Source organism: Bison bison, unplaced genomic scaffold, assembly GCF_000754665.1.
Source record: "Bison bison bison isolate TAMUID 2011002044 unplaced genomic scaffold, Bison_UMD1.0 scf7180017864198, whole genome shotgun sequence".
In the NCBI taxonomy this organism is placed as follows: Eukaryota; Metazoa; Chordata; class Mammalia; order Artiodactyla; family Bovidae; genus Bison; species Bison bison.
In genome coordinates, this window is record NW_011494770.1 from 2,141,296 (window position 1) to 2,158,154 (window position 16,859).

At 40.8% G+C, this 16,859-nt stretch overlaps 1 protein-coding gene across 1 annotated transcript in view; it reads left to right on the forward strand.

The window, feature by feature from the left end:
* The window catches only part of TXLNB (taxilin beta), a 53,935-nt gene extending 38,713 nt beyond the window's left edge, over window positions 1-15,222 (forward strand). The window contains exons 8-10 of the mRNA XM_010844212.1: window positions 8,216-8,308; window positions 12,832-12,927; window positions 14,155-15,222. Coding sequence (XP_010842514.1) covers window positions 8,216-8,308; window positions 12,832-12,927; window positions 14,155-15,090 — 1,125 coding nt within the window. The 3' untranslated portion in view covers window positions 15,091-15,222. The remainder of the gene's footprint in view (window positions 1-8,215; window positions 8,309-12,831; window positions 12,928-14,154) is intronic.
* The last annotated feature ends 1,637 nt before the right edge of the window (window positions 15,223-16,859 follow it).

The following is a 16,859-nucleotide window of genomic DNA, read 5'->3' on the forward strand; positions in this document are numbered from 1 at the left end:
TCTGGAACTCTCTTGCTTTTTCCATGATCCAGTGGATGTTGGCAATTTGATCTCTGGTTCTTCTGCCTTTTCTAAAACCAGCTTGAACATCTGGAAGTTCACAGTTCACATATTGCTAAAGCCAGGCTTGGAGAATTTTGAGCATTACTTTACTAGCCTGTGAGATGAGTGCAATTGTGCAGTAATTTGAGCATTCTTTGGCATTGCCTTTCTTTGGGACTGGAATGAAAACTGACCTTTTCCAGTCCTGTGGCCACTGCTGAGTTTTCCAAATTTGCTGGCATATTGAGTGCAGCACTTTCACAGCATCATCTTTCAGGATCTGAAAGAGCTCAACTGGAATTCCATCACCTCCACTAGCTTTGTTCATAGTGATGCTTTCTAAGGCTTACTTGACTTCGCATTCCAGGATGTATGGCTCTAGGTGAGTGATCACACCATAGTGATTATCTGGGTCATGAAGATCTTTTTTGTACAGTTCTTCTGTGTATTCTTGCCACCTCTTCTTAACATCTTCTGCTTCTGTTAGGTCCATACCATTTCTGTCCTTTATTGAGCCCATCTTTGCATGAAATGTTCCCTTGGTATCTCTGATTTTCTTGAAGAGATCTCTAGTCTTTCCTATTCTGTTGTTTTCCTCTATTTCTTTGCATTGATCGCTGAGGAAGGCTTTCTTATCTCATGGCTAAGGACACACCTAGTGATAGATGAGACAAAGAAGTTCTTTAGTTGCCAAAAAGCTTCAGAACCACTGGAAAAGATGATCTCAGGACCCTATTCAGGTCTAGTTCATGAACACAGAGAATTTCCAGGGCTGTAGAAGCATGGTACTAAACTGAGTTAACCCTGCCTCCTTCATCACTTTGCTTTCCATGGTGCTTGGCTCTCTCTGCAAGGACCCTCTCTTGTCTATCTCTTTTGTCTTCAAGGCATTTTCACAACTTCAATAATTACTTAAACATCAAGAAGAATATGGAGGCCCTGAATCCCTACATGTAATAATGCTTAAACAAGCTTCTATTGAAAAGTATCAACACTATATTTTTTTAAAGTTTAAACCTTGAAAAACAAAGTCTGTTGTTGTTCAGTCACTAAGTCATGTCCAATTCTTTGCCACCTCATGAACTGCAGCACCCCAAGGTTCCCTGTCCTTCACAATCTCCCGGAGTTTGCTCAAACTCATGTCCGTTGAGTCCACGATGCGATACAACCATCCCATCCTCTGTCATCCCCTTCTCCTCTTGTCCTCAATCTTTCCCAGCATAAGGGTCTTTTCCAATAAGTTGGCTCTTCACATCAGGTGGCCAAAGTACTAGAGCTCCAGCTTCAGCATCAGTCATTCCAATGAATATTCAGGATGGATTTCCTTTAGGATTGACTGGTTTTGTCTTCTTGCTGTCCAAGGAACTCTGAAGAGTCTGCTCCAGAACCACAGTTTCAAAGCATCAATTCTTCAGCACTCTTCTATGGGCTTGCCAGGTGGCACAGTGGTAAAGAATTACCTGCTAATGTAGAAGATGCAAGAGACACGGGTTCCATCCCTGGGCTGGGAAGATCCCCTGGAAGAGGAAATGGCAACCCATTCCAGTATTCTTGCCTGGAAAATTCCATGGACAGAGGAGCCTGACAGGCTACAGTCTATGGGGTCACAAAGAATTGGACACGACTGAGCTCACACACATCCATGCATGCATGCAGCCTTCTTTATGGTCCAACTCTCACATCCATACATGACTACTGGAAAAACAATAGCTTTGATTAGATGGACCTTTGTCAGCAAAGTGATACCTCTGCTTCCAAGGAGCAAGCATCCTTTAATTTCATCCCTGGAGTCACCATCTGCAGCGATTTTGGAGCCAAGAAAATAAAATCTACCATTGATTCCACTTTTTCCCATTCTATTTGCTATGAAGTGATGGGACTGGATGCCATGATCTTAGTTTTTGGAATGCTGAGTTTCAAGCCAGCTTAAACAAAGTCTATCACAGATGATTTTGCAAAGCACTCAAACACGTCCTTTGGTTTGACAATTAAAAGAGTGGGTTAGTAGGAGGAAGACGTCTTAGTCCCCATTTCTATGGTCTGAGCAAAGACAATATAAAGGACAGATTGTGTTTTCCTAGCTGGAAGTCACTTTTCAGTCCTAAAACAATAGCTTGCCAGTCTGGGGCATGATTCTCACTTAAGGAAGAGACGTCTGACTTTCAATTATACAAACCAAGGCAATAGAGTAAATGTCAGAGATGATCAATGGAATACAACTGTGGCTACAAATAGAGTGTTCATTGGATCAATAAGGCTGAAGATGGTAGTAGATGTGGAAAGTCAGCAATATCAACACAGCACAGCATTGCAGACATAAAATACTATCCAAGGGGAAAGATCAGTGAGTCAACTCTTAAAGACAGGTAATCACAGTCTTTAATCTCAGAAGACCTCACTGTATCTATTTAAGATGAGAGGAGATTTCTCTACAACTATAATAATAATTGGATTACTTTCCAAGCCAAATAACCTAAGTTAGCTAAGACAATTCCTAGACAACTTTGTTCCATATATGCTATGAACATGTGTAATTAAAATTTCAGTCAGTTCAGTTCAGTCGCTCAGTCGTGTCTGACTCTTTGTGACCCCATGGACTGTAGCACACCAAGCTCCCTGTCCATCACCAACTTCCGGAGTCTACTCAAACTCATGACCATCACATGGGTGACGCCATCCAAACATCTCATCCTCTGCTGTCCCCTTCTCCTCCCGCCTTCAATCTTTCCAAGCATCAGGGTCTTTTCTAATGAGTCATTGGCATTAAATGGCCAAAGTATTGGAGGTTCAGCTTCAGCATCTGTCCTTCCAATGAATATTCTGGACTGATTTCCTTCAGGATTGACTGGTTTGATCTCCTTGCTGTCCAAGGGACTCTCAAGAGTCTTCTCCAACACCACGGTTCCAAAGCATAAATTCTTCGGCACTCAGCTTTCTTTATACTCCAATGCTCACATCCATACATGACTACTGGAAAAACCATAGCCTTGACTACATGGACCTTTGTTGGTAAAGTAATGTCTGCTTTTTAATATGCTGTCTAGGTTTGTCATAGCTTTTCTTCCAAGGAGCAAATGTCTTTTAATTTCATGGCTGCACTTACCATCTGCAGTGATTTTGTAAAGCCTCTCACTGCTTCCATTGTTTCCCCATCTATGTACCATGAAGTGATAGGACTGGATGCCATGATCTTAGTTTTCTGAATGTTGAATTTTAAGCCAATTTTTTCACTCTCCTTTTTCACTTTCATTAAGAGGCTCTTTAGTTCTTCACTTTCTGCCGTAAGGATGGTGTCATCTGCATATCTGAGGTTATTGATATTTCTCCCAGCAATCTTGATTCCAGCTTGTGCTTCATTCAGCCCAGCATTTCACATGAGTACTCTACATAGAAGTTAAATAAGCAAATGACAATATACAGGACTCTGCATAGAAGTTAAATAAGCAGGGTGACAATATACAGCCTTGACATACTCCTTTTCCTATTTGGAACCAGTCTGTTGTTCCATGTCCAGTTCTAACTGTTGCTTCTTCACCTGCATACAGATTTCTCAAGAGGCAAATCAGGTGGTCTGGGATTCACATCTCCTTAAGAATTTTCCACAGTTTGTTGTGACCCACATAGTCAAAGGCTTTGGCATAGTCAATAAAGCAGAAGAAGATCTTTTTCTGGAACTCACTTGCTTTTTCCATGATCCAGCAGATGTTGACAATTTGATCTCTGGTTCCTCTGTCTTTTCTAAATCCAGCTTGAACATCTGGAAGTTCACAGTTCACGTATTGCTGAAGGCTGGCTTGGAGAATTTTGAGCATTACTTGGCTAGTGTGTGAGATGAAGGCAATTGTGGCAGTAGTTTGAACATTCTTTGGCATTGCCTTTCTTTGGGATTGGAATGAAAACTGACCTTTTCCAGTCCTGTGGCCACTGCTGAGTTTTCCAAATTTGCTGGCATATTGAGTGCAGCACTATCACAGCATCATCTTTTAGGATTTGAAATAGCTCAACTGGAATTCTATCACCTCCACTAGCTTTGTTTGTAGTGATGCTTCCTAAAGCGCACTTGACTTCGCATTCCAGGATGTCTGGCTCTAGGTGAGTAATCACACCATCATGACTTTCTGAGTCATTGGGGTTGCACAGAGTCAGACACGACTGAAGCGACTTAGCAGCAGCAGCAAGATCTCTTTTGTATAGTTCTTCTGTGTATCGTAGCCATCTTTTCATAATATCTTCTACTTCTGTTAGGTCCTTACCATTTCTGTCCTTTATTGTGCCCATCTTTACGTGAAATGTCTCTAATTTTCTTGAAGAGATCTCTAGCCTTTCCCATTCTATTGTTTTCCTCTATTTCTTTGTACTGATCACTGAGGAAGGCTTTCTTATCTCTCCTTACTGTTCTTTCAAACTGTGCATTCAGCTGGTTATATCTTTCCTTTTATCCTTTGCCTTTAGTTTCTCCTCTCTTCTCAGCTATTTGTAAGGCCTTCTCAGACAGCCATTTTGTCTTTTTGCATTTCTTTTTCTTGCGGATGGTCTTGATCACTGACTCGTGTACAATGTCACGAACCTCTGTCCATAGTGCTTCAGGCACTCTGTCTATCCAATTTAATCCCTTGAATCTATTTCTCACTTCCACTGTATAATCGTAAGGGATTTGATTTAGGTCATACCTGAAGGGTCTAGTGGTTTTCCCTACTTTCTTCAAGTCTGAATTTGGCAATAAGTAGTTCATTATCTGAGCCACAGTCAGCTCCCAGTCTTGTTTTTGCTGACTGTATAGAGCTTCTCCATCTTTGGCTGCAAAATATAATCAATTTGATTTCAGTATTGACCATCTGGTGATGTCCATGTGTAGAGTCTTCTCTTGTGATGTTGGAATCAAAATTTGTGCTCAGTTAAAAGAATGCATGTGCCACCTAGCCCATTTAAAAGTGAAATATTGGAGCAGGAGTTGTTGTTACTAACCGTAGAGTAGTTTGTTTCTATTTCTGCCTCTGGTAGGAATCCTGAGGATGACCTCTGGATGTTCTTTCCATGCTTCTCTGATATACCACAGTGAAAGAGGGAACATGACACATCAGACACGCATCATGTCAACATAAAAGTGAGAAGGAAAATACGACCAAACAAATATCCATAAAGGCAACAGGAAGTGTACATTTTTAGTTAGTATATAAGTAAAGAGTGTCAGAGTTGGTTACCTGAGAAAAGTATAGTTCACACAGATTTTGCCACCTATGACAAAAAGGTCAAACAGAAAGAAAAGCGGATGTAAAAAAAATCACTAGAAGGAAAGGAAGAAATGGAGAGCTATCATTTACTGGGTTACAGAGTTTCAGTTTTGCATGATGAAAATTTCTGGAAATTCATTTGCACAATGTGAATTTACTTAACAATATTGAACTGTACACTTAAAATGGTTAAGACAGTGAATGTTATATGTATTTTACCCAATTTAAAAGACAAGAAAGTTGAGGGTCACTAGAAAAAGGCCAAAGTGGTGATGAAGTGAGACACTAATCCCTCGAACTTTGGTGTATCTGTCATCTCCATGACACAGAAAACATAGAGGAGGAAAACAAAATCCGCCCAGTTTATACATCAAAAGAACACTCAGCCCAAATAAGAAGATAGCTGGCCGGGGAGGGTGTGGTTGCTCCCGCTGATCTTGTCAAGGTTGCATGCATGCATGGATGCTCAATCGCTTCAGTCATGTCCAACTCTTTGCCACCCCATGGACTGTACCCCACCAGGCTCCTCTGTCCATGGAATTTTCCAGGCAAGAATACTGGAGTAGGTTGCCATTCCCTTCTCCAGGGGATCTTCCTGACCCAGGAATCTCACCTATGTCTCCTGCGTCTCCTGCGTTGCAGGCGGATTCTTACTGCTGAGCCACCAGGGAAGTCCCCTGTCAAGGCTGCGCAGGTGAAACAGAGCACACACGGCCCGCCTTCCCCTCTTGTCTGCAGCCTGCAGCTATAGGACTGCAAGAGAGGGTGGGAGGACCAGCTCAGGAGACCACATCTATACAACCACTGTAATCCTAATGGAATTACTGAAAAGTTGGGAAAAGAAAGAGGAGAGTAAGGAAAAGAAGTTAACAGGAGACTGGGTCCAAAATGCAAATGAATGGATTTTGTGATAGGTGAAGATCAGCTGGGATAGTTATTCCCACAGGCAGGCAGTCCCACAGGGGCTTATCCTCAAACTGAGGGACTTGACTTATTCATGCACCCTGAAATCAACTTAGTGAATCCTAGCCACTTGTCTGTGGAGAAAATGAAACAGATTTATTAAATTAAACAGAATATGTCAAGAGTGCATTGCACATAATGAGTTAGTTTTGACCCTTGAACAACACATATTTGAACTGTGAAGATAATTATGTATGGATTTTTTTTTTCAATAGCAAATACTATAGTACTGCAGTATCTGACATTGACTGAATCTATGGATAGGGAACTGCAGAGATGAGGAACTGGGAATACAGAGGGCTGACTATATATGATACACAGATTTTGCACTTCATGGAGGGTCAATGCCCCTAACCCCCTGCTTTGTCCAAGGGTTAACTGTGTTGTTCTTTGAACTATGTGTCTGAAAGCTTTCCTGGCCGTGAATTCCCTGATGACATGGTACCCAGTCTTTTTCAGTCTGTATGGCAAGGAATCATGAGAAAACTTTTAAGCCACTAGAGTTACCCCAAATTTATCACCTATTCACATTGTTAATGACTGATTTCAAAATGCTGATGAGCTGTTGTTTTGATTTTTCTTTGGAAAATCTGTTTCTTATGAAAGGATTTATGTTATTTTACTGTTCTCGTGTACTGCAGTAAAGTGAAAGTTGCTCAGCTCTTTGCGACCCCATGGACCATACAGTCCATGGAATTCTCCAGGCCAGAATACTGGAGTGGGTAGCCTTTTCCCTTCTCCAGGGGATCTTCCCAACCCAGGGATCAAACCCAGGTCTCCCGCATTGCGGGCAGATTCTTTACCAGCTGAGCCACAAGGGAAGCCCATGTACTGCAGTAAAACCTCTGCTATTCTGAATCATGTGAGAATGAACCATTCTGCTGCTGCTGCTAAGTCGCTTCAGTCGTGTCCGACTCTGTGTGACCCCATAGACGGCAGCCCTCCAGGTTCCCCCATCCTTGGGATTCTCCAGGCAAGAACACTGGAGTGGGTTGCCATTTCCTTCTCCAAAGCATGGAAGTGAAAAGTGATAGTGAAGTTGCTCAGTCGTGTCCGACTTAGCGACCCCATGGACTGCAGCCCACCAGGCCCCTCCCCTGTCCTTCATTATCTCCAGGAGTTTGTTCAAATTCATGTCCATTGACTCGGTGATGCTATCTAACCATGTCATTCTCTGCCGCCTTCTCCTTTTGCCTTCAATCTTCCCCAGCATCAGGGTCTTTTCCAATGAGCTGGTTCTTTGCATTGGGTGGCCAAACTATTGGAGCTTCAGCTTCAGCATCAGTCCTTCCAATGATAATTTCTATTAAAAATTGGTATAATAAACTCATTTCCTTGAAAAGGAACATTTAACTGCTATTGGCTAGAACACTGTATTCAAAAACACACAAAACCACAATGTCAAAAAGGGAAATGACACGTGCTTATAATGGCACAACCACATAATGGCAGTATCCCTAGTCCATATCTGGCCCATATCTCCCTTCCCTCAAGACCAAGCCCAAGGCTCACCTTCTCTACAAAAATGTGACTTATATGATCACCTGCCACATTTATCTCATTCTCTGATCAGTACTTAACTACTTTGGTACTTTGTGTTCACTGTTCTGTAATCAAGTTGTCTTTGGGATTCCCTCAAAAACAGCAGATACAGGTTAAATGCTTTTGTACATAATAGTCCTTGCTATGTTCAGTCAGAGCTCAATAAATATTTGTTGGTAAAAATTATGATACAATGAAATGGTGATGATATATTTTATTATGTCATTTTTCTTTAAAGAAGTACCTCAGTCATACTCACTGACCTAGACTGATCGCAAAGTAAAAAGAATTGAACATATCACTAACATTGTATTGAGAATTCTCTTAAATCATTTTCCTTTTCAAATAACAAACAACGACAGGTGGTTTTGTTTTGGAAGCATTCCTAAAACAGGAAAGCAGGCCTAAAACAAACCTACTCTTTCCCCTGTTTACAGCTTACTCTCTACTCTGGAAGGTTTGAAGAGTTTCAGAGCACACTGACAAAAAGCAATGAGGTGTTTGCCACTTTCAAACAAGAAATGGATAAAGTGAGTATTGCTTATCTCCCATGAAATACTGACATTTTCTATTTTGACAGGCAATTTTCCTTTGGGTTCATTTTTCTCTCACTAAGATATTTCAGTGCATTTCATGAAGTAATGAAACATTTATACATGCAAATGAGATCTGGGCTGTATTTTATTGGTTAAATATCTGGCAGATTAATTTTAGGAAGAATCAAAAAACACCAGGATACATTTTCACCCTGAGGAAGAATATTTTTTTTTTCTAGTCCATGGAGAGGTTTAAAAAGAAAAGAGCTAGCAATATAATATTATGTTGTTTATGCTGAAATAAAAATATCAAATCTTCTAATGATTAAAAAAAACTTTCATACAAATATGCAAGAGCAGAATGTTAGAGTAGAAAATACCATTTCATAGAATATTCTCAGAAGAGAATATATGTAATATGATATAACTAAGACAATCTTTAATGAGAAGTCTGAATTCAAATTCTGGGCATGCTCTTACTCATCAAGTAGCAGTAAACAATTCACTTAACTTCTCCCTTATTAAAATGCTATTTTTTCTTACCTATGTCACAAGATTGTGAAGTTCAAATAAGTTAATGTGTTTTTAAGGATTTTTAACTTTTTAAAAGTCTTTTACAAATTGTATTGTTTGTTGTTGTTTTAGTCGCTAAGTCATGTCAGACTCTTTTGCAACCCCATGAGCTATAGCCCACCAGGCTTCTCTGTCCACAGATTTTCCAGGCAAGAATACTGTTGTGGGTAGTCATTTCCTCCTCCAGGGAATCTTCTTGACCTAGGGATCAAACCCATGTCTCCTGCATTGGTAGGCAAATTCTTTACCACTGAGCCACCAGGGAAGTCCACTTTTACAAATATAAGTTGCTAATTTTATTATTGGACATAATGTTTAAATTTTATTTAATTCATTGTTTTCCCAAAACAAAATCAGCATCAGAACTGTTTTTCTGAACAGGAACTAGCATTAACCTCTTTTTAAGTGTAGAAAACATTCTTTTAAAAAAAAATTTCACAAACATATATGATAAATTTCACCATTCACAAGCAAACTTAATAGGTCAACATTTCTTAAAAGTTACAACTTTCCCATTCCAGAAAGGATTCAACCATTTTAAAAATATTTTTTTAATTACAGTTTTAATTTGGAATAAACATTAGAGTAGAAAAATATTATTTCAAAATTAAATAGTTTTAAGATTCAGTTAAATATTAGAGCAAAAATTTTTATCTGAAGTTCATTTATAGACTTTTAGTAGAATTAGCAAAAAAAGAAAAAATGATATGCATACTGCATCTTTAGGTGTAGTCCCATCAGTTCAGTTCCGTCGCTCAGTCATGTCTGACTCTTTGCCACCGAATGGGCTGTAGCATGCCAGGCTTCTCTGTCCATCACCAACTCCCAGAGGTGCTCAAACTCATGTCCATTGAGTCAGTGATGCCATCCAACCATCTCATCCTCTGTTGTATTCCTGCCTTCAATCTTTCCCACCATCAGGGTCTTTGCTAATGAGTCAGTTCTTTGCATCAGGCGGCCAAAGTATTGGAGCTTCAGCTTCAGCATTAGTCCTTTCAATGAATATTCAGGACTGATTTCCTTCAGGATTGACTGGTTTGATCTCCTTGCAGTCCAAGGGATACTCAAGAGTCTTCTTCTCCAACACCATAGTTTAAAAGCATCAATTCTTTAGTGCTAGCTTTCTTTATGGTCCAACTCTCACATCCATACATGACTACTGGAAAAACCATAGCTTTGACTAAACAGACCTTTGTTGGCAAAGTAATGCTTCTGCTTTTTAATATGTTGTATAGGTTGGTCATAGCTTTTCTTCCAAGGAGCAAGTGTCTTAATTTCATGGCCGTACTCACCATCTGCAGTGATTTTGGAGCCCAAGAAAATAAAGTCTCTCATTGTTTCCATTGTTTACTCATCTATTTGTCATGAAGTGATAGGACCGGATGCCATAATCTTTGTTTTTTGAATGTTGAGTTTTAAGCCAGCTTTTTCACTCTCCTCCTTCACTTTCATCAAAAGGCTCTTCAGTTCCTCTTTACTTTCTGCCATAAGGGGGTGTCATCTGCATATCTGAGGTTATTGATATTTCTCCCAGCAATCTTGATTCCAGCTTGTGCTTCATCCAGCCCAGCCATTTCACATGATGTACTTTGCACAGAAGTTAAATAAGCAAGGTGACAATATACGGCCTTGAAGTACTCCTTTCTTAATTTGAAACAAGTCTATTGTTCCATGTCTAGTTCTAACTCTTGCTTCTTCACCTGCATACAGATTTCTCAGGAAGCAGGTAAGGTGGTCTGGTATGCCCATCTCTTTCAGAATTTTCCACAGTTTATTGTGATCCAAACAGTCAAAAGCTTTAGCATAGTCAATGAAGCAAAAATAATGTTCTTCTGAAGTTCCCTTGCTTTCTCCATGATCCAACAGATGTTGGCAATTAGATCTCTGGTTCCTCTGCCTTTTCTAAATCCAGCTTGAACATCTGGAAGTACTCAGTTCATGTATTGTTGAAGTCTGGCTTAGAGAATTTTGAGCATCACTTTGCTAGTGTGTGAGATGAGTGCAATTGTGAGGTAGTTTGAACATTCTTTGGCATTGCCTTTCTTTGGGATTGGAATGAAAACTGACCTTTTCCAGTCCTGTGGCCACTACTGAGTTTTCCAGATTTGCTGGCATAGAGTACAGCACTTTAACATCTTTTAGAATTTGAAATAGCTCAACTGGAATTCTATCACCTCCACTAGCTTTGTTCGTAGAGGAAAACAATGCTTCCTAAAGCCCACTTGACTTCACACTCGATGATGTCTGGCTCTAGGTGAGTGATCACACTATCACGGCTATCTGAGTCATTAGATCTCTTTTGTATAGTTCTTCTGTGTATCCTTGCCACCTCTTCTTAATATCTTCTGCTTCTGTTAGGTCCATACCATTTCTGTCCTTTATTGTGCTCATCTTTATATGAAATGCTCCCTTGGTGTCTCTAATTTTCTTGAAGAGGTCTCTAGTCTTTCCCATTCTATTGTTTTCCTCTACTTTGCAATTATCACTGAGGAAGGTTTCTCATCTCTCCTTGCTATTCTTTCAAACTCTGCATTCAGATGGGTATATCTTTCCTTTTCTCCTTTGCCTTTAGCTTCTCTTCTTTTCTCAGCTATTTGTAAGGCCTTGTCAGACAACCATTTTGTCTTTTTGCATTTCTTCTTCTTGGGGATGGTTTTGATCACCGCCTCCTGTACAATGTTACCAACCTCCACCCATAGTTCTTCAGGCACTCTTATCTATCAGATCTAATCCCTTGGAATCTATTTTTCACTTCCACTTTCCATGCTGCTACTGCTGCTAAGTTGCTTCAGTCATGTCCGACTCTGCACAACCCCATAGATGGCAGCCCACCAGGCTCCCCTGTCCCTGGGATTCTCCAGGCAAGAATACTGGAGTGGGTTGCCATTTCCTTCTCCACTTTCCATAGATTTCATTAAATTCCTAAAGGGGCTGATGACATTAAAAAAGTTAATAAACTATTAACTCAGTTAAGAAATGATGAAAATAAAAAAGCACTGGAGGCTCATGTAGTTTCTCTACAGAGCCGAAAAGCCAATAACTTGGGCCTCCAAGCAGACCCAACCTTAGGCTTTTTAGCATGAAGCAACCAGTGACCATGTGTAGTTAATCCAGGGTAACTGTCCCTGAATACAAGCCCTGTCCTTCCCATCATCCAAACAGAGAGGAGATCCTATAACCAGGAATGCAGAGTAGTTTCAGATTTGCAAAAGCTAGGTTGCATTTTATTCATTTCTGTATACCCTACACCCAGCCTCTGCCTAGCCACCAGCAGGCACTCTGCATATGTTGCATTAAATGGAAATGACTCCAGCCCTACTCCTCTGAAAACTCACCTGAATCATTACTCCATCTCTCTGAACCTTAGTTTCCCCATTTATAAAGTAGAGGTGAAAACAACCTTCCTTGGGGGACTGTCTCAAGGATGAAATGAATAACGCATGTAATCACATTCTGTGAATCTTACTGCACTCTGCAAATACGAAAGCTGAGAAAACTGAAAGTTGCCTTTTTGTGGCTACTTCTCAAATGTGCCCAGATACTATCAACATTTTAATAGCAAAAAAGCTGGTCCAACTTTCTCATTAACAGTCTTGCATTCAATACAGTAAATAATCTAAATTTCAAGCTTATTCTTGGAACTCAATAAAGTTATTTTTACTTTTAAACAAAAGAAAACACAATGACAAAAAAGGAAGGACTTAAGTAGTTTTCTTTCTCCTGAACTGGCTCTGGTGCAAATAAGTTTGTTCACCACTGACTTAGATGCTTCAGAAATAAATCATGACTCTTTCCACTCAATCTTCATTCCTTGACATTGGATTTTTGCTTGCTTCAGCACCTAGTAATGAAAGGACTTTTTCTTGATGTCACATATGGAACTGATAGTTTCTCTGATATATTAACTGTTCAGAATTAACATTAAAACACTATAATTTCTGTAGACCACTAAGAAAATGAAGAAGCTGGAAAAGGACACAGCCACATGGAAAGCTCGGTTTGAGAACTGTAACAAAGCTCTGTTGGACATGATTGAAGAGGTGAGGAACTTTTTCCCTTTGCTTATCATCCCTTGTCAATACATTCATACTCAGAAAATAATTATGCCCTAATAGCACAAATGATGACCTCTGAAGAGCTGAGTTTTTTCTAGGGTGTGGTATATGATACTCTAATAAAAAATAATCAGAGCAAAAGTAATTTAGAGTTGGGTCCAGACTCAAAGAGCATTGTGACCCTAAGTCACATGCCTACTTGTTGATTCCAAAGCTGTGCCCAAGACAGCACCACACCTGCTGGACTGTGAATTCCTCAAAGCCAGGATGAGTGTTTTACCTGTCTTTGAATTTCCCTGGTGCCGGACACACAACAGATGCAGAATAAATTTATTAATTGATTCAAGCATACTGAGAGAAAACACCAGCTCAAGCACCCAGGGTATGTGCTAATTTACAGACAGATGTGCATGTGCATTGTTTAATTCCTCCAACAGGCATTTAAATACTGATATTACATCAGGCTCTGGAGGTTTTGAGATCATAAAAAGCAAAGATACATGACCCTTAACATGAGAGGCAGGGCTTACAGGTGAAAAAAAAAGTCTTAAAAGGTACAGAGTAGCACAAAGCAGAAGGGGGGGGGGGGCGGTGGAGAAGTAAGATGATTCCATGCACAAACACACCAACATTTCTAGAGAAAAGGAGAACTGAATAGTTTGAGCAGCATCATGAAAGAGTGTGGTTACTTTCTCTGGATATAATTACTATTTTAACAATTCATCCCAAACTACAACCAATTCCAAAGAGATGTGCTTATTATTCATAAACAGAAATCAAACAGTTGCTGGATTAGCATATAGCCGTTTATCTATGGGACAGATAAGAAGTTGCTGACCGCCAAATCCCAGTCCATCTCAGTCATTTTGCCGCAAGCCTCTGCTTATTCCTTCTAAGTCTTAGAAGCAGAAAATGCATCTATTTTAAGATTTTTAGAAGCCTTAGACTGAAGCAGAAAGAAGCTTTGCTATCTTTCTTTCCTTAAAAAAAAAAGTGGATTAAAATTCTATCAAAGTCTCCAACATAATGCAAAAATAGAAGTGATGTCCCTGACCAAGGATCTGTTCAGCCACCACCCTGTGGTCAGAGCCTAACAGACAAATTCCTGGATTAATGATTTTGATTGTCTCCAGAGAGCATTTTACTTTACTCTAGTAAAACCTGGCAGTTTTACTTTTCCTACCCTTTTGTTTGTGTGTATTTAAATCACAGAAAGCATTGAGAGCTAAAGAATATGAGTGCTTCGTGATGAAAATTGGAAGGTTAGAGAATCTCTGTCGAGCTTTACAAGAAGAGAGAAATGAACTCTATAAAAAAATCAGAGAAGCAAAAATGCCTGAAAAGGATGATCAAGGTCAGCACACCTCTGATGACGAGCCAAACACCTCTGTGAATGAAGAGGCTGACGCAGAGGAAGCCAACAACGTTCACAAGGCTGTGCAAAATCTCGCGGCGGCCTTCATGATAATGCATTGTCCAGAGTCAACCCTTGACGTATCCAAAGAAATCCACCCAGAGGTCGACAGTCCTCCAGGGGACTGCGACACGGCCCTCAGGGGGCTGGAACAAGCTCCTCTGAGTCCCGCATGCCATTCAGAAATACCCCTGCCTCCCCCAAATCCTCAAGCTGAGGGCAAGAGAGTCAGTGAGACAGAACCTACCCTGAGAGCAGAGACAGGAGCTGAGGCCCAAGACGATGGTCTCCCTGGTGCAGCACCGGCTGATCAGCAGAACCGGAAGCCAGAGGCAGCAGCTTCCAGTCAGGCCCCGAAGGCCCCAGCCAAGCCCTCCCTACCGGTGGTGAAGGCCAATGAGCAGCCCTGGAAGCCGGAGGCAGCTTCAGGTCAGGCCCAGGAGCCCACAGCCGAGGCCTCGCTACCGGTGATGGAAGTGAACGGGCAGCCCCGGAAGCCTGAGGCAGCGACTTCCGGTCAAGCCCTGGAGCCCCCAGCTGAGACCTTCTTATGTGTGATGGAGGCCAAATGTTCCGCCCCACCACCTGCAGTGGGAGCACACCTGCCAGCTAGGGAGTCTGGATGTGAGCCCATGACACAGCCCCCACCAACAGCAGAGGGGCTGCCGGGAGGGGCCTCAGGTGGACCCCCACTGCCCAAAGTGGCTGACACCAATCTGGAAGGAGTAGACTAAGACTCCTCTGCCTTTGGAGGCTGTTTCCATCATCGTGGTAACAGATTATCTCCTGAAGGAGGCATTAAGGGCTAGGGAGGTCTAATGGAAGAGGCTTAATTAGAATCAATACAGTTTTAAATATTATGTAAAGTATCTTCAGCCTTTGCTATTTGTTCTCAATTTATAATTGACTTGGAGCTTTTCTGTTTAACGTTGGTTGATAGTATAATTTTCCCAAATGACAACAAAACATACAGCATAGCAAATCTATATTAATTTGCCATTAAGATGGTACTTAATTCAATTTCTTAATCAACAGTAAGATTTGGTGTTTAAAGACTTCCACTACATAAATACTGAAAATGTAATGCTTTATTTCCATAGAGTTTAATAAGTTCCACAGTAAGTTAAATGGATGATCAGTTTCCAGTTAGACATTATATACATATAATAATATATGCATGTGTATGTATGCTTATAATGTATATGTGTGAATATATACATATATGTGTCTATGCACATATATGCATGCATATTTTATATACATGTATGCAAGCGAATATTGCATACACATTTCTCTTACCTCTTTTAGGCTTTCTCTCATGCAAAATATTTAGATGCTAATCAAAAAAAATTATCTCTTACTTGCACTTGGGACTACAGTAGATTAATGTTCTGTGAATCAGAAATAAGTTCAGAACACAAATATTAGGCCATATAATGTTGGGTAAAAATAAATAACCCAATGATAGGTCAATAAATTCAGCCAACAGATTAAGTGACAGAACAGCAGTTGAGTTAGACTGCAAGGCTATAGAGAGTGTGTGGACACAAAGATAGCCAAAAGAGGCCCTAAAAGGGGGGAACAATCACAGTAGTGGACTGCTCACCTCTTCCAGCTGCCTCTCCTACACAACTCAGCCCATTGCTTTGCAACGTGCTCATGTGGTGAGGCAGCTTCCTACAAGGAAAGAGTTGGAAGTGGGAAAGGGAACTAGGGGGTGGAGGCATTGAGGGCCCTCAGACTGAGACGCTATGCTCTGATCCCCGCTCCCCCCTCCCCCGCTCTGAGCTAGAGGTCTCAAGAGACCATATTCACATGACCCTGCCAACTCGTCAGTTGCCTCCCTGAGAGAGTGTCTACCACTCTCTCCAGAGGGTTCCCCACTACCTCCTGCTGTCACTTTCGTGGTCTAAATTCTCAGAGCTTCTGCTCCTTCTTTCCAATCCTCTCCTTTGCAGCAGAAAATTACACTCAGCCCTCATCTCAATTATGGCTTAGTAAAAGCTATTATTCTTCTGAAACAGAAACCTACACAGGGTCTCAATATGAGTGATGAGGTGTACAAGCTAACACATTTTCTGCTTTAATGAATACTGTACAGCCAGAAGTACAAAGCAAAAGACAAATGGATTCCTACTCAAAATGATTTGAAAAATAGGTGAAGATTCAGGAGATGCAAAAGCTAGAAACACCTGGGGTTGTCTACATGAGTATGACATTATCATTGCATAATAAGAACCTCTAATAATACTGACAGCATGAATTACTGTATCTGTAGTAAAGAGAGACTGCAACAGAGAAATAGGATAAGAAGAGAGGGAGGTAGGAAAAAGGAAGAGAGAAAGGGAGGAAGAGGAAAAAACATCTAGCCCAGTCCTACCTTGAAAGTAGAAAAATGGATAGAAGCAAGATTCTCTACTACTCATCCAAGAAATCATTCTTCAGCGTTGCACGTGGCTGTCTGCTAAGGCACACAGAGTACTTGTAGGTGGCAACCGTATGC